This window comes from Rhinoderma darwinii, chromosome 4 (genome assembly GCF_050947455.1).
Source record: "Rhinoderma darwinii isolate aRhiDar2 chromosome 4, aRhiDar2.hap1, whole genome shotgun sequence".
Lineage (NCBI taxonomy): Eukaryota > Metazoa > Chordata > Amphibia > Anura > Rhinodermatidae > Rhinoderma > Rhinoderma darwinii.
The window spans coordinates 270,207,618-270,220,380 of record NC_134690.1 but is presented as its reverse complement, the minus strand read 5'-3'; the positions used below and the strand labels follow the sequence as shown (position 1 = coordinate 270,220,380).

General features: G+C 42.1%; 1 protein-coding gene across 4 annotated transcripts in view; it reads right to left on the bottom strand.

Moving 5' to 3' along the window:
- The window catches only part of AHI1 (Abelson helper integration site 1), a 242,704-nt gene that overhangs the window by 208,155 nt on the left and 21,786 nt on the right, over positions 1-12,763 (bottom strand). For all 4 annotated transcript variants that reach the window (XM_075862504.1, XM_075862503.1, XM_075862501.1 and 1 more), the window contains exons 8-10: positions 12,636-12,731; positions 4,513-4,695; positions 90-239 (exon numbers count right to left, since the gene is read on the bottom strand). In XM_075862504.1, the coding sequence (XP_075718619.1) occupies positions 90-239; positions 4,513-4,695; positions 12,636-12,731 (429 nt within the window). The remainder of the gene's footprint in view (positions 1-89; positions 240-4,512; positions 4,696-12,635; positions 12,732-12,763) is intronic.

Sequence of the window (12,763 nt, the reverse complement as noted above, 5' to 3'; positions counted from 1 at the left end):
GTCAAATTTATTCTGCAGACAGCTTACAAAATAGACACCAAAAAATATTAATCAAATATTGTGCACAATAAGTCTGATTTTACAAATACCTGACCAGGCAGTCGAGTCCACTTGAAAGGTTCGTTTTTCTGTATAGTGTGGTCAGCTAAATTATTTTCCTTCATAGCAATTTCATTCTGCAGGTCAGAGGTTAGGATACGGTTTTCCAGTTGGCCAGCCATACTGCAATTTGGGTTTACCTTTAATAGAAAAGGTCATTATTAAAAACCTTTAAAGTTGTAAGTATGTGTTTACTTTAAAAGCTATGGACACCTTTGGCAGTTTGCTTTTTATTTAATGAAATTTATTTTTTTTAACGTAAAAATTACTTTTGTAATTTGCTTTTAATAAAAAAGTTTAATCGTTTAGCTTCTGCAGCTTCTCTGTATCATAGTACATAGAATAGAAGCTGGAGAATCCCATTCTTAGTCTTTCGGTCAGAGTGCTGGTCTGTTGTCTCGATCTGCAGCGGCTCCTGCCGTCTCCTGTTTAATTTTCTAAGCTCTATTCTGATCAAGTCAAATTTGAACAACATTGAGATGACCAGAATTCAGTTTAGAAAATCGAGCATAAGAATGCAGGCGCCACTGGAGACCGAGTCGACAGACCACTGTGTTTTTTCAAGACGCATGGGGCTTTTATTTGATTGATTGGTTCAATAAATTCCAAGTTTTTGTTTTATATAGTATGAGCAGACAAATAGCTAAAAGCGTAAAAGAAATACACTTTATTTCTAGAACGGTAGTGCAATTGAATATAACCAAAACTTGTTACTTTACTCCTCTGAAGTAAGAGATAATCTGAATTGTGATTGTAACTTGCTGCCAGGGCATGTTACGTTTCCAAAGAGTAACGTGGTACATTTTCACTTTTTAAATGTTTTTTTTTTTTTCATGGTTCATTTTATCCAGTCTTTGCAATCTGTCACTGCAGTTAACACACCATAATAAACCTAAAAAGTACACTATTAAAAAAAAACAAAAAAAACACCCAAATGTATTCAACAGTGGCCTTATATTACTACTGCCACTTTCCTTATATGTCTAACTTTTATTAGAAGATTGTAGACAAAATTAAAAAGATAATAAATTATATTCACTTGGGTGTCAATTTATCTGAAATTAAAGCACACAAACTGCAAACTACTGAGAAAAAGAATTCCAATATTAATATGGTAAAAACTCCTGAGTAAGAGGATACCCCACTTGTGTATGTAACCCACTGCCAGGGCATTTTATGGAGCCCAGAGAGAAAGGGGTACATTTCTACTTTCAAGTGCTATTTTTTCCATAAGCTGTTAGATATCACCATGTTGTCTTTGCAATAGGCCTATGCAGTAAAAACATTATAAACCACCCAAAAAGTTACCACTTGCTAAAACAGACACCCCAAGGTATTCAACGAGGGTATATTGTAAAATTGGCACTTTCATTTTTTTTCAACTTTAATTAGAAGATTAAAAACTCAAAATAAAAAGAATATATATTTTTGAAATGTATTGTCAAGTTACAGATAATTTTTTATATGACCCAAAGGAAGATCTTTTATGGAAAATACTTTTCCATCTGTTCCCAAACTTTAATATCAGATACCTCAGGTATTCATTGAGGGGGATATTGTAAAAGTGTGGCAAATTCTTTTCAAACCTTGTTGGAAAATAAAAGCTACGAATATATTCCCTTTTGAATTATGGAACAGAAAAAAAAAAGTCACGAGGGCTTGTATTTAGCGAGATAAGTTGTATTTTTCAGTGACACCATTTTGTGGTACATATAACTTATTGATTAACTCTTTCTAAGGAAAAAAAAAACAGCAGTTCCACTATTTTTTGGGTATTTTACATTTACACTGTTCACCGTGAAGTGTAAATAACGGGTTACCTTTATTCTGTGGGTCAATACGATTATGGCAATACCAAATATGTATAGGTTTTTATGTTTTACCACTTTTGCACAAATAAAAACACATTTTTCTTCAAAAAATTTGTTTCTGCATTGCCGCATTCCAAGAACCATAACTTTTTATATTTTTCTGTCGATGTAGCTGTTGTTTTTTTTGGGACTTATATTGATTCACTTTTATAAAAAAGAAAAAAAATGGAGGAGGGTAGGAAAAAATTCCGCTGATTTTGTTTTTTTTGTTTTACGCCATTCATCCTGTGGTTTACATAACGTGTTAACGTTATTGTTCGGTCATTACAATCGCAGCAATACCATATATATATGTATTTTTTTATTTTATTTAACACTTGTACAAATAAAACTACTTTTTATAAAAAAATAAAAAACATGTTGAATTTTATTTATTTCACTGTGCACTTTTTATTTTGAATAATCTTTATTAACATTTATTTAACTACATGTTTAGTCTCACTAGGGGACGTCACAATGCGATCTTTTGATCATGTATGTTATTCTTCAGTATAGTTTGTATACCAAAGCATTATTGTCCCTGGCATGGCCTTATAGAAATACAGTCATTGCCGATCTGGAGGCCTTTGTTAGGCCCCCGGTTGCCATGGCATCCTTTCCCCATGTCAAACCACTTAAATGCAGCAGTCAATGGCAACATTTAAGGGGTTAAACAACCAGGATCGGAGTTCTCTCAGATTTCGATTGTTGCAGCAGAAGCCTGGCTGTCAGTCAACTGTTCATAATAGTCAAAGCCAACACCGATTGTTCATATCCTAGATGTGATAGTCTACAGGTGGATTCTGCGTGTTAGAGACACGCAGGACACGCTGTCACTAAACCCGTCAGGTCCGCGTGATTTAGTGAACAATGCTAGATACAGCTGTATCTAGCACAGCTGTATCTTAAAAAGTTTAAATCATTTTTAATAAAATGTATTTACAAAAAGTTTATTAACACACGCGACTACACATTTTGATTTATTTAAAATTTAAAAAAATGCAATGCAGTCGTCTGCATTGGCCCAAAGGATAGAATGTGTTCTATACTATACGCAATTGTGGCTCATCAATTGCGGATAGTATGCGGACTGTAATGACCAGTCGTGTGCAAGTGGCCTTACAGTTTTTATTGCCATCATTTTGGTGTACATTAAATTTTTGGATCACTTTCTACTCCCTTTTTTGGGAGAAGTGACCAAAAAAAATAGCAATTCTGGCAGTGATTTTTTTTTTGGTTTCTTAAGTTCACCATGAGGGATGAATAACGTGATAATTTTAGAGTTCAGGTCGTTCAGGAAAAGGTAAAACCAATTGTGTATAGTTTATTTAATTTTTTTCCAATAATAAAAGGACTTGATAAAATAAAAATTGCCTTTTTTCCATTAATTACTTGAAACTTTAATTAATTTTTTTTAAAATAAAAATTGAATAATTTTTTTTTTTTTTTAATCACACTAGCAGACTTGAAGATCTAAAAGTCTGATCGCTAGTATAATTTACTGCACTACTTATGTAATGAATTATATCACGCCTGTCAGTTTTACACTGACTGGCAGCCTATTAGAATAGGCTTTCATGCATGGCAGACCAGGAGGCCATTGTTAGGCCAGCAACCCATCACCACCCCACAATCACAATGCAGGGGGGGGGGGGGGTAATGGGTTACAAACCACTTAGATGCCAAAGTCGCTATTGACTGCGGCATCTAAGGGGTTAAACGGTCTGGGTCAGAGATAGATCCGATCCCAGCCAGCAGCTGCTGATGGTGCAGACTCAGAAGTTGGGGCCGCACCCTAAGAGTTTCGTACACTTACGCATTTTGAAGGAACCACATTTCCGACTATGATGTAAATACACATATAATATATATACACATACATATATATATATATATATATATATATATATACACACACACACACACACACGGCAGAGGCCGGGAGGGAAAGTATGAAGAAGGCTCCATAAATTGAGTGTGTTGACTGTTACAGCCGACACTTAACTGCAGCAAGCTGGATCAAGCTTCTTTAACCCCTTAGATGCCACAGCATCTAAGCCATTAGAAAGAGGGGGCGGCCCCTTCCAATGTTCCATTGCCCCCCGCAATACAATCATGGGGTGCAAAAGTCATCATGGCAGCCTTTGTGCTCCTATTAAGCCTGTAAAAAATCAGCACATTTTATTTTTAACAATTATTTTTTTTCCTTATAAAAGTAGTAAAACAAAACAAAACAAAACTATAACTTTGGCAGTGCCGTAATCATACTGACATAATTTTTACGCCATAGTAAATGCCGCAAAAACAAAACTCAAAAAACAATGAAGGAATTACTGTTTCTATCCCAATTCACCCAATATTTATTTTCCCAGTATATTATATAGTACAATAAATGGTACCATGAAAAACCACAATTCTTCCCGCCCCCCCTCCCCCCCAAAAAAAAGTTCTCATATGGCTATATTGACGTACCAGTAGGGAGAAAAAAAGCGAAAATTAAAAAGCGAAAAAGGACTACAGAGGGAAGGGGTTAAAGTTACATGAGACACAAGCAAAGACTTACATTATCAGGCAACTTCAGACCTTTAACTGTTACATACAGAGTAGATGGGTAACGGTTTCTGGGATATTTAAGCCACCATTCGTAGACATGTGTGCTGGAAGCTACCCGAGCTCTTGAAGGAGGGTAATAAAGTTGTAAGCGTAATTTTTTATTTACATTGAGCACTTCATTAGCACCAACAATCTAAAATTAATAGAAAGAAGAAAAAAAGGAGGTGCATGGTAAAGCATTTATGTAAATTATATACACCAAGATTAGGATAGACAGTTTTTATAGAATAGCTAGGCTTAAAGCTGGCAGGACACATCAAATAAAATATGGCTCAAACCCGCCAATAACGACAGGATCAGCAGACAAAATAATGTGTATGGGGGCCTGCTGACTTTCCAACTATGGCAAGGGGAAAGAGGGATTGGGCATGTGGGATTTTAACATCTCCGATCCTTTGTTCATGCGGGAGACAAGCCACTGCCAATACTATCTAGTAGAGACTAATTTCCCTCTCTCCAATTACAAAAAACATGAAAGGCTAGCTGAGCATGCATGTTTATTGTACATTTTGCATGTGACTCTCCTCCCAGTGGGGAATCCAAGATGATTCCCACATGGCCGCCCTGCTTCTGTTGCCACCCTGATGGTTGAGATGGGCGACTGCGGGATAGTTTTTGGTCTGAACTCAAACCGGACAACCCCGGAGAAGTGTCCAATGACAGAATGCCAGGAATATGGCCCCTTAAGTCCAGAAGGTTGATCTGCAGCAGTGTCTAGTCCTTGTACCACATGCCCTAAGCCATGAGGAGGTCAAGCATCGCCCCGAGATGAAGGAAGGACCAATTCTGGGAAATGGCAGGGAGGTCTCCTACCAGAGGAACTTCTGGCCAATCCATGGGGGTAGGAGAATCAGCTTGTCCAGGTGAATCTTGGGACTTGTTCCAGCGTGGGAGGTTAGTCATCTGGAGAGACCTGGTGTGAAATTCAGCATAGGGAATGGTCTCGAAGACCTTCACCATCTTGCCCAGGACTAGCATGCAGAAGCGAATGGGAACTGGACCGTCCTAGTGAAGAAAAGCCACCCTGGGATTAGAACTCTAGCCAACCTGGTGTCAAAAATCATGTCTGGAAACTCCATGCGCTGAGCTGGCACCAGAGACAACTTCTCCTCGTTGATGATCCAACCAAATCTGTTCAAGGTGTCCAGGGCGATGCCCCTGGTTGGAGTGCGACTTCACCAAGAGGTCGCTCAGGTAAGTGATAACAGGGTGGAGAAGTGCTAGGAAAGTCACCAGTACTTTGGTGAACACCCTGGGAGAAGTCGTCAAGCCTAAATGGCAGGGCGACATACTTGAAATGTTGAGAACAAACAGCAAAACAGAGGAAACACTGGTGAGCTCTTGCGATATGAAAGAAAGAATTAGTTTTACCAGTAATTCCGTTTCCTTGAGTCCCCCATGACGGCACACTAGGAGGATGACCTCTTGACCTCTGTAGGGACAGGAAACACAGAGGTTAAAAAGGGCCCCACCCACAGCCTCCCACCAGTGTGTACCATATCACTCCACCGGAAGGAACTAACTAATCCCAGCAGTATGTTAACTTCACATACCACAAAGAAGGTAGGACGGGTAAATGTATGCAGTCATGGAGGACTCAAGGAAACGGAATTACCGGTAAAACGAATTCTTACTTTCCATATCATCCCCATGACGGCACAGTAGGAGAATACCAAATGAGATGATTTAGGGTGGGACTAGAGCATGAAGTACTTTGCGGCCGAAGGCTAAGTCTCTACTTAATGAAAGGTCTAGCGTATAGTGTCTTGCAAAGGTAAGGGAGCTGGCCCAAGTAGCTGCAGTACAAATCTGGTCTAGTGAAGCTCCTCCCCTTTCTGCCCATGATGCTGCTGTGTATCTGGTGGAATGGGCCCTGATGTTCACAGGAACTGACTTTCCCACCAGGGAATAACAGATTTTAATTATTGTCCTTAGCCATCTAGCAATGGTAGCTTTTGAGTTTTTTTGTCCTTTCTTTTTCCCCCAAAATTGGACTAGGAGGTTGGAATCTTTCCGCCAGTCTGCTGTGATGTGTAAGTACTGCAAGACTGCTCTTCTGACATCAAGAGAATGAAATTACTCTTCTTTTTGATTCATGGGGTCCTGACAAAATGAAGGAAGGACAATCTACTGATTTCTATGAAAATCTGATACGACCTTTGGAAGGAAATTACTAATTCTATCATCCGTTATGCTAAGGTACGGTTCTTCTATGGATAGCACCTATATTTTCCCCAGTCTCTTTGCTGTGGATGTCGCTATTAGAAAAGCCACCTTAAGGGACAAGTGTTTGATGTCCATTTCTTCAATTGGTTCAAAGAGGGGTCTAGTTAGGGCCCTGAGGACCACGCTGAGTTCCCATTGCGGGGATGACTGTCTAATGGTCGGCCTTAGTCTTGAGGCTGCACACATGAATCTTTTCACCCACCTGTGTTCCGATAGTTGGGTGTCAAAAAACGTGCTAAATGCCAAGACCTGTTCTCGGAGGGTGCTGGGTCTAAGACCTAGATCCAGCCCCTGCTATAGGAAATCCAAAATCTGCTGGATGACAGGATGATTCTGATCCGGGGGTTGGTTTCTACACCAGGATGTAAATTTCTTCTAAATCTTCAGAAAAATAGCAGAGGTAACTGGTTTACGACTTGCTTTTAGGGTTATTACTTTCTGCGATAAACCCCTTTCCCTGAGCAGTGCCCTTTCAGGATCTAGGCTGATAGGTGAAGGTTCTGGAGACTCTGATGTTGTAGCGGCCCCTGTACTAGTAGATCTGATCTTAAAAAGAAGTACTATCGGGTCTTCCAGTGCCAATTCCCTCAGGATTGGAAACAAGGCCTTCTTTGGCCAGAATGGAACAATCAGAATGATCCTCAGATCTTCCTTGTAAAGCTTTTGAAGCACCCTCGATATCAACGAGAGTGGTGGAAAGGCGTATGCTAGATCCATGTCCCAAGGTTGAGATAGAGCATCTATGCCTAGTGGACGGTCATGGGGATTTAGAGAGAAAAAGAGCTCTGTCTTGGCGTTTGATCTGTTCGCAAACAGGTCCACCTGAGGAAACTCCCATAGCCGTGTGATCTGGAGATAGACCTCCTGATTTAAAGACCATTCGCCTGGATCTAGGTTTTTCCTGCTGAGGAAATCTGCCTCTGTGTTCCCTAAGCCTTTTAGGTGAATGGCCGATAGAGAAAGCAGGTTTTGTTCTGCCCAAAATAAAATTCTCTGAGACAGGGAGAGCAGGTTGGGAGATCTGGTACCCCCTAGATGTTTCAGAAAGGATACAGTCGTCATGTTGTCTGACAGTATTTTAACATGGTTGTTCTGAAAGTTGAATGAACTTGACTTCAGGGTTTCCCAGACTGCTCTCAAGTCTCGGTAATTTGAGGAACGAGCCGCTATGGTCGGTGGCCAAGTCCCCTGAATATAATTGTCTGGGAGTTTTGCTCCCCAACCTCTTTTGCTCGCATCTGTCAGAACTAGGATAGCTGGAGACTGATGCCACATTACCCCCTTCCTGAGGTCTGAGTGCTCTGTCCACCAATGTAGGGAAGATCTTATCCCTTGAGGTATTTTTATCTTTCGATCTAGGGATAATGGTTTGTTGTCCCATGAAGAAAGTATCCACCTCTGGAGTGGTCGGGAATGGTTTTGGCTCCAGGCCGCTGACTGAATGCAGACTGTCATCTGACCTAGTATACTCATTAATGCTCTTATCTTGTAAGAGGAGGCTCTCTGAAAATCCCTGACATTGGATATTATGGCCCTTCTTTTCTCTCCCGGTAATAGGGACATCTGTAGGGTAGAATCAAGTATGACGCCTAGAAACTTCATCCGAGTGTCCAGAATCAAGTTTGATTTTTGGTCGTTTATTAACCAACCCAGTTCTGCTAGTTGGTTTGTCACTAGCTTTACCTGGGCGGAAAGAATCTCCTGGGGCTCTGCTGTAATCAGGCAGTCGTCCAGGTAGGGAATTATAATAATTCCCTGTCTGCGATAAGAGGCTATCACCTCTAGCATAATTTTCGTAAACACCCTTGGGGCAGATGAAATTCCGAAGGGGAGAGATGTAAATTGGTAATGGACCACCTGGCCCGTCGTGTTCCTTACTGCAAATCTTCGGAATCTTTGCGAGGAGGGGTGAATGGGGACATGGTAGTAAGGGTCCTTTGAATCCAGGGTGCACATATAAAAACCTTTAAATCGGAGGAGTGGTGGATGCTACGGATTCCATCTTGAACCTCCTGTAAACTATGTATTTGTTGAGGGGTTTCAGGTTTATTATTAGCCTGTATGAATTGTGTAGGTTTTTTTTTTTTTTTTATAAGAAACACTGATCCTGAGGTACTTGGGACATTACACCTGTCTGGTGTAGCGTCCAGATTTTGTCATCTGATTTTTCAGAAACTGTGAGGGTTGTGTTGTGAGAACAAATCTCTTTGGAGGAAGGGTTGACGATTCCACACGGTAGCCATTCCTTATTATGTCTAGGACCCATTTGTTCTGGGTGATGTTGCTCCATAAATTGTAGAATTTTAACAACCTTCCTCTGACTGACATCGTGGTCTGTTCTCCTGTCTATTTGGGTTGAGTAAGAAACCTCTACCCCTTCCACCTTTTGGATAACTCCTGTCTTCCCTTTCCCTCTAGTTTTCACCCTGGAGCCTCTGGGAACGAAAGGGAAACTTTCTTTTAGATGGTTTATCCTCTGGAAACCCTTTTTTTCTATCTGCCGCCTTCTCTAGTATTTTGTCTAGATCTGGACCAAAAACATATTCCCCCTTAAACGGGATGTTACAAAGCCTATTTTTAGAACGGGTGTCCCCCCTCTGCAAGTATCTCAACCACAGAGATCTTCTCGTAGCGTTAGTGAGGGCACACTCTTTAGCTGCAAACCTTATGCATTCTGCCAAGGCATCTGCTAGAAACCGTGTCGCTGTATTTAGGAGAGGAATGGACTCTGCTATTTGGTCCCGGGGCGTTCCTACCCGGAGATGCTTCTCTAGCTTACCTAGCCAAACACATAGGGTTCTAGCTACTGACGTGGCTGCTATTTTAGTTTTTATACTAAACATTGATGTCTCCCAGACCTTCTTTAGGAGGCAGTGAGACTTCAGATCCATGGGGTCTGTTAGTTGAGCTGAATCTTCATATGGCAAGGATGTTTGTTTAACCACCTTTGCCATCTAAATATCCACTATAGGGATCTCGTCCCAGATGCCTGTATCCTCTTTACTAAAAAGGAGGAGATTCTTAAATCCCCGGGAGACTCTCAGCCTACTTTCTGGGTCTTTCCATTCCTCATTTATTAACTCAAATAAACTTTCGTTAATAGGAAAAACACGCCTCTTTTTTTTATCTTAGACCACCAAAAATCTCGTCCTGGATGGTCTTTTGTTTTGCAACCTCATTGTACCCCTGACCGCTTTTAATAAATCATCCATATCCATGGAGGAAAAATAATATTTCTTCTCATCTTCCTGATCTCCTTCAGGATCTAGTAACGCTAATTTGTCTATGTCCTCAGGATCTTTAAAGGAACAAGAGGCCCCTTCAGAGTCTGAATCAGAAAGGGGTTTGTTCACCAATTTCACCTTCTTACACTGGGGAGGGGTGGTTGCGTATTGAGGCTGTATAGAGGATAGGGAGGATTGTACTTCTCTGATCATGGAACGCAGTCTCCCATGATGGTAGGTTGTTCATCCTTGATTAGCTTCTTAATACATGATGAACATAGCTGTTTTTTGTATGCGTCTGCCAGCTTCTTAGAGCATGTAGCTCATTTTTTGGATCTTCTAAGCTCTCCATGCTTAGGTTTTTGGAATCCCTCTTTCTTCACCTAATACGAAAGAAAGATAGGACAGAAAGAGACCCAGCTAGTAAATCTTACATTTAACATGGCAGGTATTATCTCCCCCTGGGGGGAAAATATCTCACGGTAGCCGAGCAGGAGACCTCAGAATCAGTAAACTGGGACCCCTACCAGATCGGCGATAGGAATGGACATGCTGGGAAACACAGACCTCAGAGCAGGATGCACGTGGCAAATTGTAAACTGAACACGCCGGTCTTTTACCTGCTCCTCGTTCCCGATGCAGTCCCCGCTTATGACGTACTTCCATCCGCGCGGTCAGCTGACGCCACTTCCGCCGGATGTTGGCCGTCAGGCTGAATCCCACGTGGGTAGGGACGCCGGCGGATGTGCTTCACTCCGTCCAGCGTTAGTCTCACGGGACCGCAGGCGGACGGGTAGATCTTCAACAAGGGGGAGGGAAAACCACCGGGTACGCCCCCCCCCCCCCAAGTGGAATTTCAGTTGGAAGGAGGAGACCCCCGATCCAAACCTCCACGTCAAGGTTAGATTTTATTTTAAGCAAATCCCCCCCCCCCTAAAGGGGAAGAGGATCCTCTCTTAATCCTGACTCCCGTAGGGACAGGAAATACACTGGTGGGAGGCTGAGGGTGGGGCCCTTTTAATCTCTCTGTTCCCTGTCCCTACAGAGGTCATCCTCCTAGTGTGCCGTCATGGGGGACGATATGGAAAGTATGCATTCCAGATGTAGAAGGAGGAAAGGTACTAGTCATTTTCCAACGAGGTTACCACTGGCCGCAGGGACTGAGTCCGAAACCACCTAGTGCCGGTCCAGAATGGGCCTGACTGCTTTGTCCTTCTCGGGATCTATGAAAAGGTTGGAGTAGAAACCTTGGAAAAGTTCCAATGGTGGAACTGTAACAAGAACAATCACCTGTTGAGAGAACGAACACGACTTAGGGAAGGTTCAGGAACTCTATTTGAATCTGGACAACACTATCTTCTGGACCTGTGACCCAGTCTCGTCTCCTGTAAGGAAAGAAGATGTCCTCCTACCATAACAGAAGACTTGAGTGGGAAGACACCTTCAGATGGAAAGGGAGGTCTTCTGGGCCCTAGGGCAGCTCTTCCAGGCGGGTTTCGGCTTGAAAGAGGGACCTACCATTTCCATAGGACAGCTGGTCCTTTTCTTGCGAGAGGAGCAAAACTACTGGGAACGCAGTTTGCATCAATGGCGGTTCAGAGGCAGCAAGAACTCTTGCCGGCAGTAGCCTCAGAGATAAGCTCATCCAGGTGTTTACTGAAAAGCCTGCCTCCAGTAAAAGGAAGGCCAGTGAGAGCATTTTTAGAAACAAGATTCACCGTCCATGATTTGAGCCAAACCGAGCAGTGAATTGTCACCAAATTCGCCTTTGCTCTAGCAGCAAAAAAGGGGCAGACTCCAGAGAGGCCTTAATTAGGAATTTTGAGGCATATATAACAAGGGAGTCACTCAGAGATGCCACGTCTGATAGTGGAAGAGTGGTGCTCTTGGACAGCCTTGACACAAGCACCGAGGAAGAGATGGTCCACTTAAAATTCAGATCCTCCTGAAAAGGAAACATGTCAGTCCTTTTGAAGACGGGCAAGCACCTGTCAGGGCGCTTCCATTCCTCAGGGAAAAGATCCTCAGTCGGACGCCTGTGGTGGCAGAAAGACACCCCGTTCTGAGAAGGGGAGGGGGCGTCATTATCATGTGAGGTGTCCTTGACAGAATAGATCAATTCCTGCATAGTGGCTGCCATTTTAGTGTCTTTTTCAGACTTTGACTCAGAGTGAGATGATTCCCCAGGGGAGAATCGCTGATCTTGCAAAGAGGCAGCTTCCCCACGGTTAGTCCTAACAGGGTATGCTGGTGAAGAACCAGAAGAGGAATCGGACATGTCCCTTCAAACCTCTAGGTCTATTGCGGGACGGAATTACCACTGAGGGAGAGGTCACATGGGCATTGATCTGGGCCGCAATTTGCAGCGCCAACACTCTTTTTCCTACCTAGTGCCAGTCTTCTAGTGACAAGGGCCTATACCCAGGGTGCTGTATCCCCCAATGACATAAAAGATAAATTTCTGTTTCTATTGAAGATGTACAAGCAAGAAAATAGTTGTAAATTAAGCTGACACACAACAAACATCCGTGGGTAGCCCCAACCTAACTCGGCATACAATGTATGGTGTCAATCTTTCAAGATGGAATATTTGCAAATATATCTTACAGGAAATGTAAAATACCTTTAGAAAAGCCCATGCAATTTTCTGGAATCCTTTTTCCTTTATTTCAATATCGGAGTTGATGTTTAAACTATTTTCATGTATCAAATCAAGGATCTGGAAACACAATTATTCAAATTTAGAACACT